Below are 26,388 nucleotides of genomic sequence, written 5' to 3'. Positions count from 1 at the left end.
ACTGTTAATTGCACATTCTTCTGTCTTGGGCCCTGGGAAAGCCTCAATGGAATGAGACCCAATAAGAGTGCATTCTGATAAGGGTGAGGGGAGCAAGGAGAGAGGGAAGTTATACCAAAGGCCTTGGCAATCCCGGAAGAGCTGGTCCAGGTAGAGCCCCCACCTTATGCGCAGCCAAAGCTTGAGGAAGGACCTCCAAAGGAGAGGAAGGTGGCAGAGTAGAAAAGTCACATTTCCCTGAAGTCACAGAGATGGCAACCAGTGGACCTTTTAATGTGCATGATCCTTCTAATCCTTTATGGCTCAGCCAACCTTTGATTCCTTTGGAAAGGATGCTCCTTTGGATCTTAAGATCAAAATAAAGATGTGGGAAATACTCTGGAGATGGCTTTGTAGGGAGTGGTGGTAGTTTAGTCACTAAGTCATGTCCAACTCTTGCAACCTCATGAACTATATCCTGCCAGTCTCCTCTGTCCATGGAATTTTCCAGGCAAGAACACTGGAGTGGACTGCCATTTCCTTTTCCAGGGGATCTTCCTGACCCAGGGATAGAACCCGAGTCTCCTGCATTGCAGGCAGATTCTTTACCACCGAGCCACTTGAGAAGCTCTTGGTAGGAGTAGGTCAGAAGAAGAACGACGTGTCCTCATGTGGCCAAGGGAAGGCCTTTTGCAGCCCCCCATCACATCTGCACCTGTGGGGAAGAGGCGGTCTTTCCTAAAGCCACACCCCCTTCAGGACCTCCCTAAGGTCAAGGTGCCTCTGGTTAGCAGTAAAATGAAAAACAGTTGTTCTCACCAAAGAAATCTCTGTAGACAGGCTGCTGGGAAACTTGAATAGGTGTGTCTTTCTGACCTTCCGGTTCTTTTTATAGGTTCTGTAGGAACCCCAGTGGGTGCCTCCATCCTTCCGCCCATTTGGGGAGAGATTAAAGACACTGAGGTTGTCTCTTTCTTACTCATTGGCAGTTACAACCTTGCAGCCACTACAGCCTCAGCCTCCAGCGTGGACACGGAGGAGGTAAGTGGGAATGAAGGGACCATGCCCTCAGCTGTCAGCCTGGGTCACTCAAGCCAGCTGGCTTGGGAATAACCAGAGAGGAGTGGAACTAGGGGTATTCAGCTGCTAGGTACTTGTTTCCAAATGAATATGTGTGATTTTTTTTCTAGACAACCGTACTCAAGACAGAGTTTGGTGCTACCTCTCCAAAAAATTAATTGAGGGCAGAGACCACTTTGTAAAATTCTTTGACAAATTAACAGCAGATATTTAAGCACAATGTGTTGGATTGACTTGAATTAAAAGAAGGAACAGTCATTAAAATGACTGGGAAGAGCCTGTCTCCTTTGAGGAGCACTTCATGTCTTGAATGATCAAATGGTCCATTAATGTTGACAACCCTTGTTCTGGAGCCTGCTACAACTGGAGTCCAGCAACCATACGCACGTTGTCACACAGCCCATCTTTATGAAAAAAATTCTGCCTTAGGCTTCAAAAAGCCTTGGTGGAAATTATGACATGAAATTCATGAATGATCCAGAGTCCTCAAGTGAAGATGGTTCTCCTTTCCTAGCAGGACAGAGCTAGGATAGTTCTGAGGGGTGGATAGTTCTGAGCTGTTTCATTCAACGTGTCCAGGCATCTTCATCTGGGAATCAGAGATACTATAGTGTCCTGTCCAGGACTACCCAACAGACGTTCTTGTGGGTAAACGTAAAGTCGTGTTGTTTCATTCTGGTTTTTTTTGCAGGGGAAAAGAAGATCGTTCTAGTGAGGTACCAACAAGTCACCATGTATGAGGACTGCAAGGAGTCCACGGGGGACTATTACTTCCTCTGTGACACTGAGGGAGCATGGGGCATTGTTCTGGAGTCCCTGGCAGCAGTTGGCATAGTGGTTACAGTCGTGCTGCTCCTGGCGTTTCTCTTCCTCATGAGAAGGGTCCAAGACTGCGCCCACTGGAATGTCCTCCCCACCCAGTTCCTCTTCCTCCTGGGTGTGCTGGGGCTCTTTGGCCTTGCTTTTGCCTTCATCATCCAGCTGAATCAGCAGACTGCCCCCATCCGCTACTTTCTCTTTGGGGTCCTCTTTGCTCTCTGCTTCTCGTGCCTCTTGGCTCATGCCTCCAACCTGGTGAAGCTGGTCCGGGGTCGAGCCTCCTTCTCTTGGACGACAATTCTGTGCATTGCAATTGGTGTCAGCCTGTTGCAGACCATCATCGCCATTGAGTACGTGACTCTCATCATGACCAGGGGTGGCATGTTTGTGCACATGACACCCTATCAGCTCAACGTGGACTTCGTGGTCCTCCTGGTATACGTCCTCTTCCTGATGGCCCTCACGTTCTTTGTCTCCAAGACCACCTTCTGCGGCCCTTGTGAGAACTGGAAGCAGCACGGCAGGTTGATCTTTGTCACCGTCCTCGTCTCCATCATCATCTGGGTGGTGTGGATCTCCATGCTCATGAGGGGCAACACACAGCTCCAGCGGCAGCCCCAGTGGGACGACCCCGTCATCTGCATCGCCCTGGTCACCAACGCGTGGGTTTTCCTGCTGCTGTACATTGTCCCGGAGCTGTGCATTCTCTACCGATCGTGTCAGCAGGATTGCCCCCTGCCAGGCAATGCCTGCCCCCTCCCGACTTACCAACGCAGCTTCAGAGCAGAGAACCAGGAGCTCTCAAGAGGTACTCTCTGGGGAACTCGGGGAGGCTCTCCTGTGAGCAAAGCAAGAGGAAAAACAGGGCCAGAGGATACAGCAGGAAGGAACAAAAATGGAATGGTCAGGATCTAGTGTTAGTCGCGCAGTTGTGTCTGAATCTATGTGACCCCATGGACTGTAGCCCACCAGGCTCCTCTGTCCATGGGATTGTCCGGGCAAGAGTATTGGAGTGGGTTGCCATTTCCTCCTCCAGGGGATTTTCTCAACCCAGGGATTGAACCCAGGTCTTCCGCATTGCAGGCAGACTCTTTACTGACTGGACCACCAGGGAAGACCTAGGGAAGTGACTAAATAGCTCAAGCCTAGAGAGGCAGACAGGGTCAACGTTAAACTTTTCTGAAAAATCAGTTCATCCAGAATACAGAGATTCATGAGGAGAGGCCAAGACAGAAATGACTCAGAGGTCCTAAATAAAGAGGGTGTAGCTCTGAGTATTGTTACTGGATAAAGAAAGGCACCCACTGTAAAAGGAGTTTACCAGCCCCAAATCAGGCTGTGGTTGTGCCCTTGCATGACATAGCGTGCTAAGTCCAGATGTTTTGCCCATCAAGTGCAAAAGTCACCCCTGGCAGCAGTGACTGACAGTTTTAAAATTTAAGTCTCAAAACTAACTTCCCCTAACATCATAGTAGACCGATTCATACGACTCATCATCTCATTAGAGTCACAAAGCCCGATAACTTCTGGATGTCTACTTTGCAAACCATTCACTTCCTGAGAGCCTTCAAGGTTTACAAAAAGTGACAGGAAGTGCCATTAAGTGAGAATTCTGAGCAGAGGCTCAGATGTGTAATCATTAGTAGAAATAAAAGAACTTGCTTATGTGACATTTTCATAATAATTTCTGGGTCAGATTTGAATCCTTATGTAAGACCAAGTCACCTGACTATACATTTGTTAAAGAATAAAATGTATTATCCATGATAACAAGGTGACTTGGACTCCAATAACCTGGGGGAATAAATGGCTAATATCAGTGATCTAGAAATACATCAAAACTCATTAATTCCTTTCTGAAACATCTGGCCCATTATTCATAACCCAATATCACAGTTTTACATCCATTTTTGTGTCTTAATAGGCATCTGATTTCTCACAATGTATTTCTAATGTGCAAAGAGGATGTTATTTTACATATTGCATAGCGCACATTACGTTCACCATGCTCAAAAAAATTAATAGAAGCTTTCCTGTTAAGTCATACACTTTTTGAGCTGTAATCTATGGCTAATTACACATTCAAATTAATTCCTGTTCAGATAGCTGCATCCATTAATTCTGTTCAGTTCAGTTGACCATGAATCGGAAATTGAGACTACACATCCTTTCTATATGAGTTTTTCATTGCTTTTGATGATGTGAGGTTCATGGCAGAATTGCAGAGTCAATCTTTCTTGAAATGACTTCTCATAGTTCTCACCAAAAAATAAGATAAAACTTCTATGTCTGCTTTGTCTGCTGTCATATGTCTCTGCTGCTGCTGCTGCTGCTGCTAAGTCGATTCAGTCGTGTCTGACTCTGTGCGACCCCATAGACGACAGCCCAAAAGGCTCTCCCACCCCTGGGATTCTCCAGGCAAGAACACTGGAGTGGGTTGCCATTTCCTTCTCCAATGCATGAAAGTGAAAACTGAAAGTGAAGTCGATCAGTCATATCCAACTCTTTGCAACCCCATGGACTGCAGCCTACCAGGCTCCTCCATCCATGGGATTTTCCAGGCAAGAGTACTGGAGTGGGGTGCCATTGCCTTCTCCATCATATGTCTCTAGGAAACAAAATCAGAGAGAGAGAGTTCTTAGTGTTTCATAATACCCAAAACACACTGGGACTTGTAACGATCAATTTTCCACACCCCCAAAGATTAGGCAGGTATTTAAAGTGTTCTAAGAAATGTCCTATGGAAAACAAGAGCTTTCGAAAGCGCAATGTTTCCTTATAACTGTCTTTATACTAGAGCATTGGTAGAAAATCCATTTCTGCCAGAGATAGTTATTGTCAATGCAATTTGATATTTTGTGGGAAGAAACATCAGTGGCGTAGAAAAGAACATGTAGATTACTATCCAAAACTGGGCAGAATAACCAGAAACTTAAGCTTAGAGAAGGGAATCAGGATGGAGGTTACCTGGAAAAATTAGATGTCAAAAATTAGAAGAACGATTCAAACTCAGGAATGTACAAAATGACACCTAGCTTGGAAAAAACATACAAAGAGATGCAAAATAGATAAGAACGAGAGCAGTACAGTGTAATAACAATAATGTAAAAAATTCTAAGTGTTGCTGTAGGTCAAGAGCTGGCAGTGGGAAAGCAACTCACAGCTGTGTTTGTTTTTGTCTGCTCAAGAAACAATCGCAGTGCTGTGTAGACAGATGTGTGGTCAGCAAGAACAGTCAGGCCTTTGTTCTCAGCATCGGTCAGTCCCTGACAAGAATACCCATTCCAGCTCTGGGATCCACTCAGGACAAGTGTGGGGATCTGGAGAGGTTTGGTGGAAAACCTCAAAGATGATGAAGGGGTTATAACATTAGACCTATGTGGGAAGGTTAAGAAGATGAAAGTGAGATGGTAGTTCTTAAGCTTTAGATGCCTTTCTCACCGACATTCAGTTCTCTCTAAATTCTGTACCAAAACACATTTTGTTCCAGTCTGTGAGGCATGCATTTGTCATGTGACTCTTCTGATTTATAGCTGTGATTGCAGTCACATAATTATTTGATTTACCACTGGGGTCTGAGACCAGAATTAATCAGTTAAAAGAAGAGTAAGACAAGAGGGGATTGGCAAGGAATTTCACACATATGACGACTTCTCCCCAAGAGGCTGTTGTCCTGTTTTCTGTCTCCAGCTAAAGATGAAGGGTAGAAATAGACCCAAATGGAAGCGCGAAGCATTCAGATTAAATGCAACGAGTTGGTACGCTGAAATAAATCAGCAAAGGGGATTAAGGCTTTCATTTCCCTGGAAGTCTTTCAAAAGATTAGTCTTTAAAGATTCTCTCTAAAGTGATGTATGGACTTAGTTCAAAGATATAAAAACATCTAGATGAAGAATAAAAATCCAATCAGGCATATTACTACAAAACACCAAGAAAATGGGTATAAATAGTCTGTGCCCTGAGATATAAACATGTTCCTGAAAAACTGCGCATCAACTGAATTTTTTAAATCAATTGCTCTTTTAACTGAGAATTTTTAGTGTGACATCATTTGCAAAGATCCTAAACCTAGAACATCAGGGGACTTCCTGGTGGTCCAGTGGTTAAGACTCCACGCTTCCACTGCAGGGAGTGGGGGTTCAATCCGTGGTCAGAGAACTAAGATCCCACATGCCTTGGGATGTGGCAAAAAAAGCAATAAAAATCTAGAATATCAGCCATGAACCATTTTTTATGAAAGGAAAGCTCCTGTTCTAGTAGTGCCTACTTTATCTGTTCTAGATTACTTAGAATATTGTTTTATCAAGTTCACTAAAACCAAGACCCATGTGCATTTTAAAAAATCAGGTTATTGTGGGCATTTTTTCTATCCGTTGTTTAAATATCTACAGACAAATCTAGTATGATTTTTTGGAAGGTATTAAGACAGAAACGAGGCTATGCAATGTAAAAAAGGAGTCAATGAATAGCAAATGATGGAAAACAGGAGAAAAGTGCTCTTGCCAACCCAAGCCCTTCAGATTATTTTCCTTACCGCAAATACCAGCTTTTGCTCAGCATAGAAAGTGATGATGAGGCTTCAGCCCCTTCAATTACTAAGCACAGAGGTACTTTTCCTGCATACACAATTGTGATCTGTATGCAACCTTCTTCCGAAGCTTTAACAATGCTCTTTTTTAAATCACAAATTAAAAAAAAAAAAAGTAGCCTCAGTGGAGAATTTATTTTTAAAGGAAGGAGCCTCTTTGCAAGCCACTGAGCCCCACCCTCCTCAGGTGCTGTTTCCAGGTGAACCTCTGACACTAACCCAGACCTTCCCTCCTTTGGCTTTCAGCCCGAGACAGTGATGGCGCTGAGGAGGATGTAGCATTAACTGCATATGGTAGCCCCCACTCAGCTGCAGGTAAATGTGCTCATCTGCATTCTCCAAGGAGGGATGGAGGAAGCCCACCTTCCTCAGGCGAGCTGTCAGGCTTCCTCTCCAGTGGCTTTCCTGACCCAAGAGAGGATAGATAGGGCAGGGTCATTCCTCCAGACATGCAGAGCCTGAGCCATCCAGACTGAATCCATACCAGGGCAGTGCAATGAAGCTAAATCATGCCTTTTGCTTCTTCCCAAACCATTCCCAACCCTCAACTGCCACTGCCATTGACAATAAATTCTGATGCAGGTGAATGTCCCTGAAAGAAAAGGCAGCTTGAAGGGTTCAGGTGGAGAGTGAAGAGGAGCAAGCTCACCGCTTTTTGCCTTGGGGACAAGGGGGAGGGAGGTTAGAAATATGCATGAGTGTAGGAACTGTTTTTAGCATCAGTGGTCTAAATGCATCTCCTGGACCATGCTGGCTGCCTCTCTGAGTCACTCTCTGGGCCGCCCCAAGAACTGGGCTGGGTCTGTCAGCATCATCTGGACACCCATGTGGGTGCACCCGTTTTATGCCTGCAAAAACAGGGACACTGCTGAGTAGAACCAGAGGTAACCTACATTGGTGCCATGATGGCTTGAAGACAGACAAAGCCAAACAGCCAAAAATACCACTTTGGGACACATTTGTATTATGGGGTCAGAAGCCACTAAGATCCAAGAGAGAAAGCCACGCCCAGACTGCTCGTTCAGTGAACTGAACTAGGCAACTGTAACTAGGTTAAGCCCTTTGGTCTGCTATCTAACGTTGCCTTTTCCTGGAATGACAGGCCAGGACATAGCTATATCATTTGCTGTAATTAAGCCTCCTGAGGGTATTTACACCATGAGAAAATCTTCACTCTCCCCGTCAAGAACTTCTTGGGTTACTTTCAACTTCCAGTAATTTTGCAAACAGATTCTTACTAAGGGCTAAGAGAAAAAATGATGTGGGTAGACTCAACATTTTTTTTCTTTTTTGTTTAATTAACAAAGGATTAAATAATGGTGAAATGACAATATTTCGGGCATAGTGTTGCAGAGTATCATCCCCTATGTTGGCTGAGAAAGCTATTAATGGCATTTCTTCCATTGCAGATTGTTGATGCCACACAGAAATATCTCATTCCACGGGCTAAAGGAAGCCCCCAGCAAGATGCACAATTATAAAGTCCACAGAAAACATGAATCGTGAAAACCCAGAAGATCCTCCCAGTGTCGTCCCCATGGGCAAGTGGGAAGCCTATCTGCCAATAAAGCATCCTTCCTTCCCTGCCTCCTGGTCCTCTCCATCCATCTGGAGCCCTTCCTCAGGACACTGCCCTTCAAGCATAATTACAATCTTTCTGGCCACCCTACCATGACTACGTGTCTCTTTCTTCATTCATGTAACTGAAAGATTCTCTTCCCCAGCAATGCTAGGACAAATTGGCGCCTCTTACTAATGAGACCAAAAGACCTCAGTTTGATGAACTGAGTCATGCTAATGTGACAAAGTACAGATTTGCCAAAGTACAGATGGCAGTAGCAACTTACTATTGGATAACTCCTCTAGCCATTTTTTTAAAAGGGGCCCCTAAATATGATTGACTCAGAATTTGCAATAAATGTCATAGCAGAACCCTCAGGATCTCCACAATGGTACATTTCAGGAGCTTGCAATCCGGCAGGTTCCTCCCACAGCTTAAGAACTCCCATGACAGCAAGTATGGCATAGACATGACTGAGGCCAGTGACCTGCTTTGATGAACCAGTAACAGCAAGCTAAGAGCCACCCGAGTTGATGCTCATAAAGGATTTCAGCATTGTCACCCATCCTCCTAGTTTTTATCCCCAAAATGATGACAACAGCACCTTCAACATAATTTTGTTTTGTTTCGTTTCAAAGGTGAGAGGTGTTTGAGTCAGCTGACAAATTTCAGTAAACCCATTAAAGACATATAGAATGACTAATGCTGTTTCCCAAGATGTTTCCCCTAAAATTAGTAAAGGTAAAATTGAACCTCTTTTTACCAAATTGCCTCTGAGGCTTATCCTCATTTTCTCAAAATTTGGACCATGTGTGTGTTAGATTTGGGGGGTTGTAAGGCTGCAAAGTGTCTCCTTCGGGCTGTCTGAGGAATGGAATTGTAAGGTTACACCTTTCAGGAAAGAGAGAAAACCCTGTCTGGGAACCCTCTACAGTCCCTCAGCCAGGTTCACAGAGATGGAACACTGTCGGGTGTTGAGGGGACCCTGCTTTCTCCCCATTCCCACAACCACCCCTCTCCTAACACTTTGACACTTGCCTCACTATTTCCTTTTGTGGTATGTTTACTTATCCAGCCGACTCACTTTCTCCCTGTATGGCATAATTCAGATTCCTGAGAGAGACTCTGATTGGCTCAGCTGCTCGCCAGTGTCTCTGATTGGGCGCTCTTTTGCATTGGCCCACCTGTTAATTTATAATCACCCTGTGGATTGGCTGCCCTTGGGCCCGGTAATCACCACTGGTCCCTTCAGCTGTGTTTGGTGTGGTCATGTGGTACAGACTTGACTGCATATGTCTGCTTCCTCAGTGAGACACCCGTGGGCAGGGAATTATGCTCTGGGCAGCTAGGGAGCAATAACATGCACCATGAGTGACCAACTCCAGAAAGATGAATCCAGGAAAATATAATTTTATGAAAATTATAGGATATCTTTATGAAAATATCAATTCTTTTGAGTTTATGTAGCAATTCACATAACGCTAAACACCCCAATCATCTTCTGAGTTGGGATCCATGAGGAACCACTTAAAAGAACAGATAAAACTATTAATGAATAGCTTGTGTTCTTAGTTGCTCAGTCATGTCCGACTGTTTGTGGCCCCATGGGCTCTAGCCTGCCAAGCTCCTCTGTCCATGAGATTTCCCAGGCAAGAATACTGGAGTGGGTTGCCATTTCCTCCTCCAGGGGATCTTCCTGGATTGGGGATTGAACCCACATTTTTTGTGTCTCCTTCATTGGCAGGTGGATTCTTTACCACTAGCACCACCTGGGAAGTCTATGATTAGCATGTTGCAGTCAGTTAATCAATTCAACAAGTAGTATTTGAAGATCTAAACACACTTACTGAGACTTCCCTGGTGGTCCAGTGGTTAGGAATCCGCCTTGCAATGCAGGGGGTGGGAGCAAGTTTCCATCCTTGGTGGGGAAACTAAGATCCCTACATGCCAAGGAGCATCTAAGCCAGAGCTGCAGCTACTGGGCCTGTGCACTCCAGAGCCGAGGCACCACAACTAGAGAGTCCATGAGGCACAATGAAAGGTCCTGCATGACACAACAAATGTCCTGTGTGCCGCAACTAAGACCTGTCACCGCCAAATAAATAAAATATGTGTGTGTGTGCGCTAAGTCGTGTCCCACTCTTTTTGACTCCATGGACTATGGTCCACCAGGCTTCTCTGTCCATGGGATTTCCCAAGCAAGAATACTGGAGTGGGTTTTCATTTCCTCCTCCAGGGGATATTCCTGACTCAGGGACCAAACCCACATCTCCTGTGTCTCCTGCATTACAGGGGGATTCTTTATCTGCTGAGCCATCGACGAAACCCATAAACAAATAAACTCACTTACTGAATGTGAAAGCTGTCTATTCTCTTAAATAGTTTAGATCATCTTCTGATTTTATTTATTTACCAAAAGAAAGTGTATCAGTGAAAAACTCCATTATAAAACACCTTCCTGGTAGAGCATGGCTGATATGCTCAGTAGAGCATGGAGCTAATGAAATATCTTCCCAGGTAAAATTGATATTTTTCATCGTGATAATTTTTTTTTTCCTGATCCAGAGCATCAGAGATTTATTTCCCTCCACGTTAAATTTCATGAACTCCTCATAAGCTTAAAAGTTGTTGTTGTTGTTCAGTCACCCAGTTGTATCCAACTCTGCAACCCCATGGACTGGATGGAGCACAGCAGGCCTCCCTGTCCCTCACCATCTCCCAGAGTTTTCCCAAGTTCATCTTCATTGCATTGGTGATGTCATTCAGCCATCTCATCCTCTGATGCACTCTTCTCCTTATGCCCTCGATCTTTCCCAGCATCAGGACTTTTCCAATAAGTTGTCTGTTCACATCAGATGACCAAAATCCTGGTGCTTCAGCTTCAGCATCAGTCCTCCTAGTGAATATTCAGGGTTGATCTCCCTTCAGATTGACTGGCTTGATCTCCTTGCTGACCAAGGGACTTTCAGGAGTCTTCTCCAGCACCACAGTTCGAAGGCATCAATTCTTTGGCATTCTGCCTTCTTTATGGTCCAGCTCTCACAACAGTATGTGACCACTGGGAAGACTATAGCCCTGACTATACAGACCTTTGTTGGCAGAGTAATGTCTCTGCATTTCAACACACCGTCTAGTTTTGTCATTGCTTTCCTGCCAAGAAGTAATCATCTTGTGATTTCATGGCTGCAGTCACCATCTGCAGTGATTTTGGAGCCCAAGAAGAGGAAATCTGTCACTATTTCCACCTTTTCCCCTTCCATTTGCCATGCAGTAATGGGGCCGGATGCCATGATCTTAGTTTTTTTTAATATTTAGTTTTAAGCTGGCTCTTTAAAAAAGTCTTATGCCTTATTTTAGCCTGTGGTCAGGTCTGGAATAAGCCCCCACATGCTGCGCAGCAACTAAGTCTGCGAGCTGCAACTACCGAGCCCACGTACTCTGGAGCCCAAGCACCACAACGTTGATGAAGCTTCCTCATTCGCTATAGCCATTATTCTTTCTTCTTTTAAACAAATGCTCCCTTTTCTTGGGATTATATCTACTTCATATTGGCCAGGTTCATGACTTCCCAGCCTTCTTTTCCTCCTTCCACAATCAGTTCTAAATCTACCTTTTCCCAGAAACTCTCTGAAGACATGAGGCCAACAGGACTGTCTCCTATGAAGCCTTACTCAACTTGTGGCAGAATGAAAGTCTTTTTTTCCTTCAAATTCAGATGGTAAACAAGATCGTTCTGTAGCCTCTTCCTCAGAATAAGCCTAATCATCTATTTCAAAAGTGCACGATTCATGAGAAATAAACTAGAAAATCTTTTTCTGCTTCTTGGATACAAAAGCCTCTGTATTTTGCATATGAAGGAATGCTTCTCAATTAACAATGAATGGGAGTGAATATCCTTAACTTCTAAGAAGTCATGCTTGACCTCTGAATAAAGAAAGACTTTCTCTTGGAGTTGTTTAAAATGTTCTAGTCAGACATGACCTAGTGACTGAACAGCAACAAAATGGCTCAGACCACTTTCAAACTGCTGGCCTCCAGTGGGAGATCTTGTTTGCCTATCTATCTTCAAAGATAGATTAGTTATAATTAAGTTTACATTTTAACATATATCAGAACTTATTTATTCAAAGAACTTCCAAGGCATAAACATGCACCTTTACTTAAAACTATTAGGGCCTTTCAGGGACTGTCTTCAAGAATATCTCAGGAGGCTTCCCTGGTGGTTCAGAGTTAAAGAACCCATCTGCCAATGCAGGAGATACAGGTTTGATCCCTGATCCTGAAAGATCCCACAAGCCTCGGAGCAACTAAGCCCATGAGACACAACTATTGAGCCTGTGCTCTTGAGCCTGGGAGCCGCAACTCCTGAGTTCACCTGCTGCGACTATGGAAGCCCTCGCACTCTGGAGCCTGTGTTCCACAACAAGATAAGCTATCGAAATGATTAACTTGTGTGCCACAACTAGAGAGTAACCCCCACTAACCACAACCAGAGAAAGCCCTCCCAGCAACGAAGACTCAGCACAGCCAAAAGTAAATAAATAAAAATTTTAAAAGTAATCTATAAAAAAAGAATGTCTCAGGAAAATCAGAAGGATTGGGTTGCTAGGATGGTCAAACTGTCAGATCAGAGATTTGAGTGAATTTTCTTTAATGAAATCCAGCCCATTTTATTCAAATTCTCCGGAATCTGAAGCTCTAATACTTTGACCATCTGATACGAAGAGCCAACTCATTAGAAAAGACCTTGATGCTGGGAAAGACTGAAGGCAGGAGGAGAAGGGGACGACAGAGGATGAGATGGTTGGATGCCATCATCAACTCAATGGACATGAATCTGAACAAACTCTGGGAGACAGTGAAGGACAGGGAAGCCTGGCATTTTGCAGTCCATGGGGTCACAAAGAGTCAGACCCAATTGAGCAACTAAACAACAGCAACTGTGGCTGGTAAAGGAGGGGATCAATAATGTCACAGCACCCTTTGGGGTGATGGAAGAAAACAGAGACCAATGAATGAGCCATGTTCGTGGCTGAAAGACTGAAGTGGAGAACGCACGGAATTATTATCTATGGTCCCTTTGAGCTGCGTAAGGTCTTCCATGGATGCATCCCAATTCTGTGTTAAGATTTCAGAAGTCAGTGTTTCCTAGAGTGAACTCAAAGCATTTCTTTTTTTAAAAACTTTTTATTTTCTATTGGAGTATAGCAGATTAACAGGCAATGTTGTGATAGTATCAGATGAATAGGAAAGGCACTCAGTTCAGTTCAGTTCAGTCCCTCAGTCGTGTCCAACTCTTTGCGACCCCATGAATTGCAGCACTCCACGCCTCCCTGTCCATCACCAACTACCGAAATTCACTCAAACTCACATCCATCGAGCCGGTGATGCCATCCAGCCATCTCATCCTCTGTCGTCCCCTTCTCCTGCTGCCCCCAATCCCTCCCAGCATCAGAGTCTTTTCCAATGAGTCAACTCTGCATGAGATGGCCAAAGTACTGGAGTTTCAGCTTTAGCATCAGCCTTCCAAAGAACACCCAGGGCTGATCTCCTTTAGAATGGACTGGTTGGATCTCCTTGCAGTCCAAGGGACTTTCAAGAGTCTTCTCCAACACCACAGTTCAAAAGTATCAATTCTTCGGTGCTCAGCTTTCTTCACAGTCCAACTCTCACATCCATACATGACCACTGGAAAAACCATAGCCTTGACTAGACGGACCTTTGTTGGCAAAGTAATGTGTCTGCTTTTGAATACGCTATCTAGGTTGGTCATAACTTTTCTTCCAAGGAGGTAAGCATCTTTTAATTTCATGGCTGCAATCACCATCTGCCCTGATTTTGGAGCCCAGAAAAATAAAGTCTGACACTGTTTCCACTGTTTCCCCATCTATTTCCCATGAAGTGATGGGACTGGATGCCATGATCTTCGTTTTCTGGATGTTGAGCTTTAAGGCAACTTTTTCACTCTCCTCTTTCATTTTCATCAAGAGGCTTTTTAGTTCCTCTTCACTTTCTGCCCTAAGCGTGGTGTCATCTGCATATCTGAGGTTATTGATATTTCTCCTGGCAATCTTGATTCCAGCTTGTGCTTCTTCCAGTCCAGCGTTTCCCATGATGTACTCTGCATAGAAGTTAAACAAGCAGGGTGACAATATACAGCCTTGACGTACTCCTTTTCCTATTTGGAACCAGTCTGTTGTTCCATGTCCAGTTCTAACTGTTGCTTCCTGACCTGCATACAGGTTTCTCAAGAGGCAGGTCAGGTGGTCTGGTATTCCCATCTCTTTCAGAATTTTCCACAGTTTAATGTGATCCACACAGTCAAAAGCTTTGGCATAGTCAATAAAGCAGAAATAGAACTCGGTCATACATATATATGTATCCATTCTCTCCCAAACTCCTTCCCATCCAGGCTGCCACATAGCATTGAGCAGAATTCCCTTGCTATACAGTCAGTCCTTGTTTGTTATCCATTTTAAATATAGCAGTGTACACGTCTATCCCAAACTCCCTGACTATCCCTTCCTCATGTCCTTTCTCCCTTCCTTCTGCAACCATAAGTTCTGAATTCAAAGCATTTCTATCTACTGCTGGAACCAACAGTCTAAAGAAGGAAAGATATTCTGCTGCTCCAGAGTAATTCTGCATTCATATTGGCATTTTGCATGCCTGTAAACCTTCCCTAGTGGCTCTGATGGTAAAGAATCTCCCTGCAATGCAGGAGGCCCGGGTTCAATCCCTGGGTCAAGAAGATCCCCTGGAGAAGGGCATGGCAACCCTCTCTAGTATTCTTGCCTGGGAAATCCCATGGACAGAGGAGCCTGGTGGGCTACAGTCCATAGGGTCACAAAGAGTCAGACACGACTGAAGTGACTTAGCACGCAAAGTGTATCTAAATATTCTTGCCTAAAACCATGCTTGTCTGCCAAGTAGTGAAACAGCATCTGACTGTCCCTGGCTGACTGCATTTGCCCCGGAGTTTCTAGATCTTCTAACATCTTCACAGTTGGATCACTTCTACCTGAAGCTGTTTCAGTTGCGCAACAGTAGTGGTTCTTTGTTTCTCCCAGTGCATGAGGAATATCCTCGAAATAAAGTATTTTTATACTTCTGTAGCAAAGCCTACCACATTGGTATCACTAAGAAGATCCTATTTACCTTGTGATAATTCTTTTTCATTATTTAATCTCCTTTACAGAGAGAAATTCAAGCAATGGAAAGACTAGATGCTGATCCAAAAAGTGCATGATGCTAGTAGCCAAGTCATCCCCTCCATCTTGCCAAGGAAAAGGATACACTTTTAATACTTATCTCATCCATCACTCAAAGAACTACAAGTACACTTTGGAAATACTATTGTCTATCTTTCTAGATTTTTCTAAAGCTAGTGGAACTATTAGAATTTGAACCACGTTTTGGAGAAGGAAATGGCAACCCACTCCAGTATTCTTGCCTGGAACCATGTTTAGGATGTAGTTAAATCAAGTCTGGTTTGGAAAAGAATCCTCTAAGCAGATTTTTTTTTTTAATGTAAAAATTAACAGTAGGATATTGACTTTTCTGTGTTCTTGGAGAAACCCTTTCACATCTAAACGTTTGACATTTGATCTGAGATTGATTCACACTTTCACACTTAAGTTCTTTCATTGGAGATTAGACATAATTTTTCATTTCAACAGGATTTTCACATGATTATAGTCACAAATTCTGGAGACACAAGTTCTGTGTCATCACAGAATTCAAGACAAACAAAACTGATAGGATCTATCAGTAGACAGATCTATAATTGTCCACAAACTGTAGGATAAAGGAGTCTATGCTGTAAACACAGAGAAGGATATTTATTTTAAAAGGTTTAAAATAGAAGCAAAGAAAAGAGACAAAAGGTGGCATTGCGTATATATTTCAATTTATAAAACTGACATTTTTGAACTCTAACATGTTCTTTCTGTGATATAAATGCACTAAGGGAGCACTTATTAAAATTAAAGGGAGAAATTAAAATTTCTTTTTAATGTGAAATTCATCTCTTAATTATTGTTTTTTTAAGAGTTAAAGATTTTGGGGAAAATGTTAAGGATGTGTATCTCTTCCACCCATGTATACAGAGGGGGGCTGGCTTTTTAAAATATATGCTACAGAGGGAAAGTGGACTTTACATGTATTTAGGAGAAACTTGTATAGACTTCATCTGCAATTCATTTTTAAATTCCTTAACATCTAATTCAGTGGCGTCATTCCCAGGGTAATTTGTTCCTGGAAAAACTGAGTTTTTCAAGTTTTGTTTTGAATATATAGCTGATTCATACTGAAAGAATGTTTTCTGCGGTTCTGTTCTTATTAAGGGTTTATTTTAAAAGCCCATGAAAATCAACAGAAAAGAAATGAAAAAAATACCTGTGGCAGGAAAAGATCTTATTAATAGAACATAAAGGTCTTTGGGATGGCTAGTCCGTTGGGCTAACAACAATATGTTTTTAAACAGAATTTACATTTCAGCATTTTACAATCTACAGAAGGTTTTCACATCCACTATCTATCTCATTTGATCTATTGGATGGGTTAGGCAATTTATTTGTGTAACTAAGACACTAAGAATCTCATCAAAAACTGAACTTGGGCCACTACATTCCGCTATTTTTTACAATATAATCTGAACTATAAAATAAAATAGATACATACTCCAAAAAAATCCTTATTTATGAGCAGAGATGTCACTGAAAATTTTCCCAAAAAACCTGTGCTTTGGGTTTTAGCTGTAGTTGTTATTGCCAGGTCTTGCTGTTGATAATGCATTTTTCTGAATGCCAAAACAACTGGTAGAAAAGGCTATTTAAGAAATAAGAAAGTCAGTCAATTTTATGGAAAGCGTCGACTCTGGGAGTCATCAGTGCTGTTTGCCAAACGTTTCCATGCTCTCCTGCCCTCCAGGAACATGGTAGGCTTATACTTTTTGTCCTTTTTGAGGTTGGGTGGGACCATGACACTAATTCTGGCCAGTAAGTTGGAACAGAGATTATGTCACTTCCAAAGCTGATTCCAGGAAGAAACAATTCATTATTGGTACCAGACTGTCGAGAGTTTTTTTCCTTCACCACAGTGGCAAGCAGAGCTGCAAACAGTGACTGCTCCATCCATCTGGGTTCCATGAGGAACATGCGGGTGAATAAGAAATAGAGCTTTCTTCTTGTAAGCCCCCAATTTGTTATCTCAGCTAGCCGTGCCCAGCCTGATTGATGCAGCCAATTGTTTGGTACCTTGAAGTAAAACAAAGGAGGTACTGGCCTGAATGTTTTGACGTTACTACTTGTTATTCCAGTATTCTTCAAAGGCATCCTTAGATTAAAGAAGAACCACCCTGAACTTGACCGATACAGGCCAGACTTCTGGGGAGGCGTGTGGTTTTACAGCTGTCCACATAATTACACTTCACTGGGATAGCTGCCATCATAAGAACATGCAGAAGATGAAGTGGTAACTTAGAGTCACTCTGTCTCAGAGATTGAGGGCAAGAAAGACTTCCCAGTGGAGGTCAAAGCTTGAGCTCTGTCTTACATGGGAGGGAAGGAGGGCGGAATTCATGGGGAAAGATGTGGGGAATGATACTCAGAGCCGCCACTAACAGGGAGTCTTTGTCCAAGCTAGAAAAACATGCCCATTCTGGGTGAGTAATGGGCTTCCCAGGTGGCTCAGACGGTTAAGAGTCTGCCTGCAATGCAGGAGACCCAGGTTCGATCCCTGGGTCAGGAAATGGATAAGGAAATGGCAACCCACTCCAGTATTCTTACCCAGAAAATCCCATGGACGGAGGAGCCTAGAGGGCTACAGTCCATGGGGCTGCAAAGTCAGACACGACTGAGCGACTAACACTGGGTGGATGAATGGGAAAACATGACGGCAGCCCCATGGATACAGCCTCACGCCAAGCATGCTGTGGGGGGAGGGGACGGAGCGATGGGGTGTGGGGCTCCGTAAGTGGAACAAGCTTGAATTCCAACCCCACTCACCGTCTCAGCCAGGTATCTCTGAGCAGTGCAGAAATCAACGACTATGCGTCTGGCTGCAAAGTCCCAAATTTGCAGAGCAGAAAACACCGCCGAGTAATGGTGTTGCTGTTGCTGTTTAGTCGCCGAGTTCAACTCTGTTGTAACCCCATGGACTGTAGCCCGCCAGGCTCCTCTGTCCGTGGGATTTCCTAGGCAAGAATAGTGGAGTGGGTTGCCATTTCCTTCTCCAGGGGATCTTCCCCACACAGGGATCAAACCTGCATCACAGGCAGATTCTTTACCACTGAGCCACCTGTAATAGCATAGCTGCAAGGAAAGCCAAGGCACGTTGGAGAGCTGCAAGGCATTCTTTATTGAATCACACAAAGCGGAAAGCAATAGGAGTTGAGGTTGGAGAGCTGAGCTTCCTGGGCTCACACAGGGCTTAGATCCCGAAAGCAGGAACCTGGACGTGGTGTGAAGGGCATTGAAAGGAGTGGCCAGCCGACCAGCAGCTCTGTGCCAAGTCAAGCTGGAAGCTGGGGTGGAGGCACTCATGTGTACCCCTGGCACAGGCTTATCAACAAATCCGCCCATGTTTTGAACCCAGTGGAAAAAGTTAAAACCTCTCCAGTCAAAAAAAAAGAAACCTAGAGTTCTTAGTTGCCCAGTCTGTTTACACGCCTTTGTCAACCCTCATAAACCCCTGGGAGGGACGTGACAGCCACACTAGCCCAGGGACCGCAGCCTGATGGGAAATAATTGTCGCTGTTGTGAAATAAAGCAGGGTCGTGAAACAAACCATGACAGCCTGTTTTTATAAAACGTCTATGGGTTGTGGATCATGGACTTTCTGCACTCGTTTTTTTTTTTTTTTTTTTTAAATATTGTAATCCATCTTGATGACTGAGGGTCTTGGCGCTCCCTTGAATTTTGTGCTGGAGCTAAGAGCCTCGATCTCCCCACCCTGGCCCCAGCCCTGTGAATGGATCAGATCTGCCTCGTGGGGAAGGGTGGAACAGAGGCAGAGTGGGAACCCTGGCTGCATGTTACAATCACTTGGGAAGTTCTAAAAGCTGTCCATGGCCTGACCTCACCACAGACCAATTAAATCAGAATTTCTGGGAGTGGAGCACAGGCATGTGTATGTTATAAAATCTTTCCAGATGATTCTCTTTGGCAGCAAACCAGGCTTGCAAACCACAGCCTTAAACAGATACTTAAGTTTTGATGTAGGGAATGAGGAAGACAGAGGAGCCAGTATCCTGGCTTGGGTAACTCAGAGGACCACACTTCCGGTTTGCAAAAGAGGGAACCCGAGGTAGAGGGTCCAGGTGGAGAAACAGAGCTGGAGGTGGAGAGGACAATAAATCAGTGGTTTTGAATCAACTGAGTTGGAAGTGGAAGCACCTGAATGAATACAAGGCTGTGAAGTTGCAGTGGAGACAGAAAGGGAGGTTGGAGAATGAGCTTAGAGGTGGAGGTGGGTGATGAAGCAGGAGATGTGATCGTTGCGGGGAGGGGACGGGCAGGAGGAAGGGGCCCCAGAATGCCTAGCCGTGAAGAAGGCTGCTCCATCCCTAAGGGGCATCTCTCCTGATGCCTGTGTCTCCATGTCCAGTTTCACCTTTAACACTGGGAGGTCTCCACCAAGATCCCTCCAGGGAGGGAACTGGAGTCTTGTTTGCAGAACCACACTATGGCTCCCAGACAGGAGAACAGACTGAGAGGCTTCCTATGGATTGAGTTCAAAGGTAGGGAAGGCAAAAAGTAGGGTTTGCCTGGAAGATTGGTGAATTAGGAAATGTGGACAAAGATGGCTAACTCTCTGATGCCTTTCCCCAAACGTGTGGTGCTGGAGAAGATTCTTGAGAGTCCCTTGGACTACAAGGAGATCAAACCAGTCATTTCTAAAGGAAATCAACCCTGAATATTCATTGGAAGGATGGATGCTGAAGCTGAAGCTTCAATGCTTTGGCCACCTGATGTGAAGAGCTGACTCGCTGGAAAAGACCCTAATGCTGGGAAACATTGAAGGCAAAAGGAGAAGAGGGTGACAGAGGGTGAGATGGTTAGATAGCATCACCAACTCAATGGACATGAATTTGAGCAAACTCCCAGAGATGGTGAAAGTTGGGAAAGACTTGCATGCTGCAGTCTATGAGGTCATAAAGCATCAGACACGAGTTAGTGATTGAACAACAACAAACCTGTCCAGTCAGGAGAATCAGCTGGGATGCCTATTGCAAGTATAATTTTTCATACCTGAACCCCAATCTACTGCATCAGACCTTCCAGGAGAGGGCCCTGGGATCTGCATTTTTAACAAGCTTCCTTCCCTTGTGGCTCAGCTGGTAAAGAATCCACCTGTGATGTGGGAGACCTGGGCTTGATCCCTGGGTTGGGAAGATCCCCTGGAGAAGGGAAAGGCTACCCACTCCAGTATTTTGGCCTGAAGAATTCCATGGACTGTATAGTCCATGGGGTTGCAAAGAGTCAGACAAAACTGAGCGACTTTCACACTTCACATCACTTCATATGACTCTTTAGACAGCATGAGTTTGGGAGGTGCTGCTCTGTAGACAAGAGGAGCCTTCTTCTGTGCTGTTGTTTGGAGCGAAGACTGTCCAGGTTTTTCCAATTTGGCTCAAAAAAGCAGAAAGTGATTGGTTTGATATGGCATCATCAATGGAAAGATTTTATGAGTCAGTCCTGTTCCTGGGAACATTCAGCTTCCTTTTGCATCTTCTTCTCTGCCCTTCTCCAGTGTAATGCACAGCCCAGCCCGAGCCCACGCCTGCCACGTCCCCACTGACCCTCGCCTGCTGCCACCCAGTCCCAATCCAGGACACATTCACCAGTTTTCCCAAGAGAAACTGTTGCTGGAAGCAACAGCTGCCTTGAAATGTAGGAAGATAAATCCTTTCAAGTCTCTTTGCTGGCACTCTCATCTATTTCCCGTTTGGTTTATGCAGTCTGAAATGTCCTTGTTCATCCATTTGGTTCAAGTCAGTTTAGAGAAGTAATGCACTTGAAAAATAAAAGATTGCCATTGATCTTCAGGGGGGATCAGTCTAAAATGCTTCTCTGAGTTTTGCCTTCGGGGCTGCTTTTCGCTTTTCTCATATATGAAGTTTGTTCTTATGTAGTTCTCCTAGGAAATGGCACTTTCCCAAGCTTGACAAAGAAAAGCCTCAGGGAAATAAAACTTGGATGTGATGAAATGAACTCAGCCCCCAAAGTCAAGAATTTCCTTTCTCTCCTCCAAGGCTCAGGTTTGTGAATAGCTTTTATCACTTTGGAGTTAAGTGTTGTTCTTGTATGGAAAAAACCAAAAATCTGATGGTGGATCAACTGAAATTCATCATAATTATTTAAAGATAAATGACACCGAAAGACACCAGAGCAGACTAGAGGGACTCTGACAGCGGTGCTCGCTAAGTGATGTGTGTGTGCGTACTCAGCTGCTAAGTCATGTCCGACTCTTTGCGACCCCATGGACTGTAGCCCTCCAGGCTCCTCTGTCCATTGGGATTCTCCAGGGAAGAACACTGAAGATCCCCCTTCTTCAGGGGATCTTCCCGACCCAGGGATCGAACCTGAGTCTCTTATGTCTCCTACATTGGCTGGCAGGTTCTTTACCACTGAGCCATCTGGGAAGCCCCTGAGTGAGGAGCCAGAATCCTAATTAGCCTGGGATAAACAAACAAAAAAAATTACCTTTCTCCCCGAAAGTTTATTGGTTCATACAACAAATTCTCATATGTGTGCAGGCACTGAACTAGGCCCTGGGGCTATAAGAGGACACAAAAGAATTCTCTGCCTTCCTAAAACTTTCAGAATATCGGGACAAAAACAAGTAAAATGAGAAAGAAATGTAATTGCAAGTGATAAGTGCTCTGAAGCAAACAGACTGGTGACTGAAGATCAGCTGCAATGGGACACTAGCGTTGAATAGACTGGCAGGGTGGGGCCTTACTAAGGAAGCAACATTGGAGCTGAGATGCAAATGTGAAGGGGAAGAGCTGGGGGAAGCCTCCAGGGAGAGGCCTGTAGAGCTGGGCTCCCTCCAGGGTAGGACTAAGAGAGAAACTCATCTCAGAAGTGAATGATTGAAACATTAAAGACAGGGACTTCCCTGGTGGTCCAGTGGTTAAGACTCTGAGCTTCCAATGCAGGGGCCACAGGTTCTATCCCTAGTCAGGGAACTAAGACACCCATTCGTCGAGGCATGGCCATACACACACACACTCCAAAACAACAACAACAAAAATAAAAAACATTAAGAATTCTAAGTGGAAGGATCAGAACCAGAGATAGGAGAGAGGTACAAAGTGGGATGATGACAAGGATGGGCTAAGCAACGGGCAGCAGGCAAGTTTGAGAAGACCAGAGCCCAAACTGGCTCTTTCTGCAATGTATCCATTTACCCCCATGTGTCTTCAATTATTTATATCAGCTCCCAAGTGTCCCAATAGGTGAACTGATTGGAAGGCCCTACTTAAGGCTTTAGTGGCGTCCCCGACGGGTTAGTGGTAAAGAATCTACCTGCACGGAGAAGGCAGTGGCACCCCACTCCAGTACTCTTGCCTGGAAAATCCCATGGATGGAGGAGCCTGGTAGGCTGCAGTCCATGGGGTCGCTAAGAGTTGGACACGACTGAGCGACTTCACTTTCTCTTTTTACTTTCATGCATTGGAGAAGGAAATGGCAACCCACTCCAGTGGGTTGCCTGGAGAATCCCAGGGATGGGGAAGCCTGGTGGGCTGCCATCTATGGGGTACACAGAGTCGGACACGACTGAAGTAACTTAGCATAGCATAGCATCTACCTGCAATGCAGGAAACACAGGAGACACAGTTTCAATCCCTGGGTTGGGAAGATCCCCTGGAGGAGGAAATGGCAACCCACTCCAGTATTCTTGCCTAGAGTATTCTATGGACAGAGGAGCCTGGAGAGGTATAGTCCATGGGGTCGCAAAGAGTCAGCCCTGACTGAGCAACGGAGCACACACAAAGCTTTAGGTCCAAACCAAATCAACTTGGGAAAACCTACCTGGGGTTAATCTCAGCTAGGTATCTAGATTCTATGCTCAAATCTCTTCACCATCTTCCGGTTTTTCAGACTGGAAAGCATTTCTGGCTGATGGAACACCTTGGGAAAAGCAGGGGTCTAGGAAGCTGAAGAAAATGAGGTAATGACATTGCGTTGTGACACAGCCCTAAGGACGGGTGAGATTGTGGGAACCAAGGTCACAGGGACGGGTCAGCAGGAGACAGTTGGTAGCAGGTATCCCTTGTCAGTTATTCAATCAACAGCCTTCTGATTTGCCACTGATTTGAATGGAAATATTTTGGGAGGGGGAGATCTATTCACTCTACTCACAAGGCGCCTTCCATTCTAAAGCAAGGCTAGGAAGAAGGGTTCTGCAAAATACAGCTACCTGCCAGGGGTGGATCATGACAGCCAATAAATTACACTTACTACAAGGTAAGAGAGCATCCAAGCCATGAAGACATTCTTATTTTCACCTGAGGGCAAAGGAAGTGCAGGTGTGGGGGAAGAAAATGGTGTGGAAAACTGATAACCCCTCCACGGTTCTTAGAATCCAACCCTAAGAATGGCAGCTTGGCAAGTGAGAGTCCAGAGTCCTGAGACTCCTTGAGGTTACCTGGTCCAGCCTCACTCTGAACACAGAATTCACCCACATCATCCTCAGCAGAGCGCCCTTGACCTTGAACACCTCCAGCAAGAGATGGCCCACCACTTTGCAGGTAGCTCTTCCAGGGTCTGTCTCCTTCAGATTTCTGCCCTGGCGGCTCAGCAGTAAAGAACCCGCCTGCCAATGCAGGAGACACAAGAGACACTGGTTCAATCCCTGGATCGGGAAGATTCCCCTGGAGGAGGGCATGGCAACCCACTCCAGTGTTCTTGCCTAGAGGATCCCATGGACAGGGGAGCCTGGCGGGCTACAGACCATGGAGTTGCAAAAGAGTCAGACATGACTTAGGGACTAAACAACAACTTAAAGGATCTGCCTCCTTCAGATTTGTAACTCTGGAGCCATGCGCTGTGCTGTTATTGTTACAGACAGTTGAGGCAGTCTGGGGCTGGCTTTGACTCCCAGCCCCCCACTTGGCAGCTGCGTCACGTTGGGCATTAGTTAACCTCTTAGTGCTTCCATTTCCACAGATATTAGATAAAGGAAGATCCAGCCAGTCCATCCTAAAGGAAATCAGTCCTGAATATTCATTGGAAGGACTGATGCTGAAGCTGAAACTCCAATACTTTGGCCACCTGATGTGAAGAACTGACTCACTGGAAAAGACCCTGACGCTGGGAAAGATTGAAGGCTGAGAAGAGGACGACAGAGGATGAGATGGCTGGATGGCATCACCGACTCAATGGATATGAGTTTGAGTAAACTCTGGGAGTTGGTGATGGACAGGGAGGCCTGGCATGCTGCAGTCCATGGGGTTGCAAAGAGTCGGACACGACTGAGTGACTGAACTGAACTGAACTAGGTAAAGGCAGGGGGCAATAATCATCATAACTCATATGTAGTAGTAATAGTATATGACACGAGTAAGGCACTTAAAGTGGAACCTGGTACCGAGGGAGGGAAGGGAAGTCGCTCAGTCGTGTCTGACCCTCAGCGACCCCATGGACTGCAGCCTTCCAGGCTCCTCCATCCATGGGATTTTCCAGGCAAGAGTACTGGAGTGGGGTGCCATTGCCTTCTCCGGGTACCGAGGGAGAGCACAGTAAATATTAGCTGTGACGACGGTCATGCATACTGCAGAGTCTTCTTCTTTCCAGATGAAATATCTCCAGTTCCATCAACCGTGCTGTAGATCATGTAGTTCTAAAAACAGCTCCTCCCTTAGAAGCTCCTCCATTCAGTGAGACCCACAGGAACTGATGTGATGTTCTGACATGGTAGAACCTGCCCCCCGTGCAGTGGGAATAGCACCTGCCTTGACACAGACTTCACAGTGGTATCAGTGCTGCCTTTGACTGAGTTGGCTTTTTATCTGCTCAGTCACATCACTTGTCCTTATCAGTCTGTCAACACCTAAAACTACCAGTTTTTTTTTTTTTTCCCATAAAAACTACTGTCAAACCAAGCCTTTCCAAGCTATACTTATGCAATTTCTTTTGGAGGCATGAATATATTTACATTAAACTTAATTCTAGGTCTGGGATCTTTGTTCCAGTCTATTGCAATATGTTTGTATTCTGGTTTTATTATTTCAGTCTTTCCTAAGGTTTTATCTTGTGCAAAATTTGAGAAATATGCTTTATTTTTATCTAAGTGGTCAGTAAAAATGTTATCCAAATAGATCCAAAAACAGAGCCCTGTGGGAAACCACTAGAGACCTCCAGCTAATAAATGACCTTTTCTTGAATATTTGTCTTATGAGTCGACCTAACTCTATGATCATTATCCTTCCCTTTTTCATGAAGATAGCTTGTTCATAAAGATATGGTGAAACAATGTATGCTGTTTCTATTTTGATTCCTTGTGGGTAAAAGAACTGTTGATCTCGAATTATTCCTTGTTAGAAGGCAATGGCACCCCACTCCAGTACTCCTGCCTGGAAAATCCCATGGACAGAGGAGCCTGGAAGGCTGCAGTTCATGGGGTCGCTGAGGGTCGGACATGACTGAGCAACTTCACTTTCAGTTTTCACTTTCATGCATTGGAGAAGGAAATGGCAACCCACTCCAGTGTACTTGCCTGGAGTATCCCAGGGACCGGGGAGCCTGGTGGGCTGCCGTCTATGGGGTCACACAGAGTCGGACACGACTGAAGCGACTTAGCAGCAGCAGAAGCGGCAGAAAGAAAAGCAGTGGCATTACATAATCACGTGATATGCTGCTAACCTCCACCACCACATCCCAGAGCTCAGGGCATAGCTGCATGGGCTTCTCAGAGCTCTAATCAGGTTGATAAAAATCCAGCAGTTTTGATAGATCGTATTATGCAAGGGAACCTCACTCAAAGCAGCTGAGACCAGACAGTTTGGTGTTAAGCTGTAGTAACGAAATTCCATTAGAGTTTCTTCTTTTCCGTTGAAGATCCTGGTTGGATCTGGTGCTTGGGACACACAGCTCAGGTCACTACACACACAACAGTTCCTTGCCACATTTTCCTAAGGACTTCCTCTGAAATATGCCATCTGAAACCACATAGGGCAGTGATCGATTTGTAATGTGCAAAAGTATGGAATCACTATGTTGCACACCTGAAACTAATATAATATTGTAAGGCAATTATACTTTAATTTTTTAAAACAAGGAAAAGAGGGCTTCCCTAGTGGCTTGAACGGTGAAGAATCTGCCTGCCAATGCAAGAGACACAGGTTCGATCC

The 26,388-nt window shown here is 44.7% G+C and overlaps 1 protein-coding gene and 1 pseudogene across 1 annotated transcript; one reads left to right on the top strand and one right to left on the bottom strand.

The window, feature by feature from the left end:
- The first annotated feature begins 629 nt into the window (after positions 1 to 629).
- GPRC5D (G protein-coupled receptor class C group 5 member D) lies at positions 630 to 8,302 on the top strand. The gene is made up of 4 exons (XM_027543538.1): positions 630 to 1,020; positions 1,751 to 2,686; positions 6,713 to 6,767; positions 7,863 to 8,302. The coding sequence occupies exons 2-4, from the start codon at positions 1,792 to 1,794 to the stop codon at positions 7,945 to 7,947; spliced, it is 1,035 nt and encodes a 344-aa protein (XP_027399339.1). The 5' UTR covers positions 630 to 1,020; positions 1,751 to 1,791; the 3' UTR covers positions 7,948 to 8,302.
- A 973-nt stretch (positions 8,303 to 9,275) lies between these two features.
- Positions 9,276 to 17,009, bottom strand: LOC113893428 (annotated as a pseudogene).
- Positions 17,010 to 26,388: the final 9,379 nt, after the last annotated feature.

This window comes from Bos indicus x Bos taurus, chromosome 5 (genome assembly GCF_003369695.1).
Source record: "Bos indicus x Bos taurus breed Angus x Brahman F1 hybrid chromosome 5, Bos_hybrid_MaternalHap_v2.0, whole genome shotgun sequence".
Lineage (NCBI taxonomy): Eukaryota > Metazoa > Chordata > Mammalia > Artiodactyla > Bovidae > Bos > Bos indicus x Bos taurus.
This window is presented reverse-complemented; position numbering and strand designations above follow the sequence as displayed.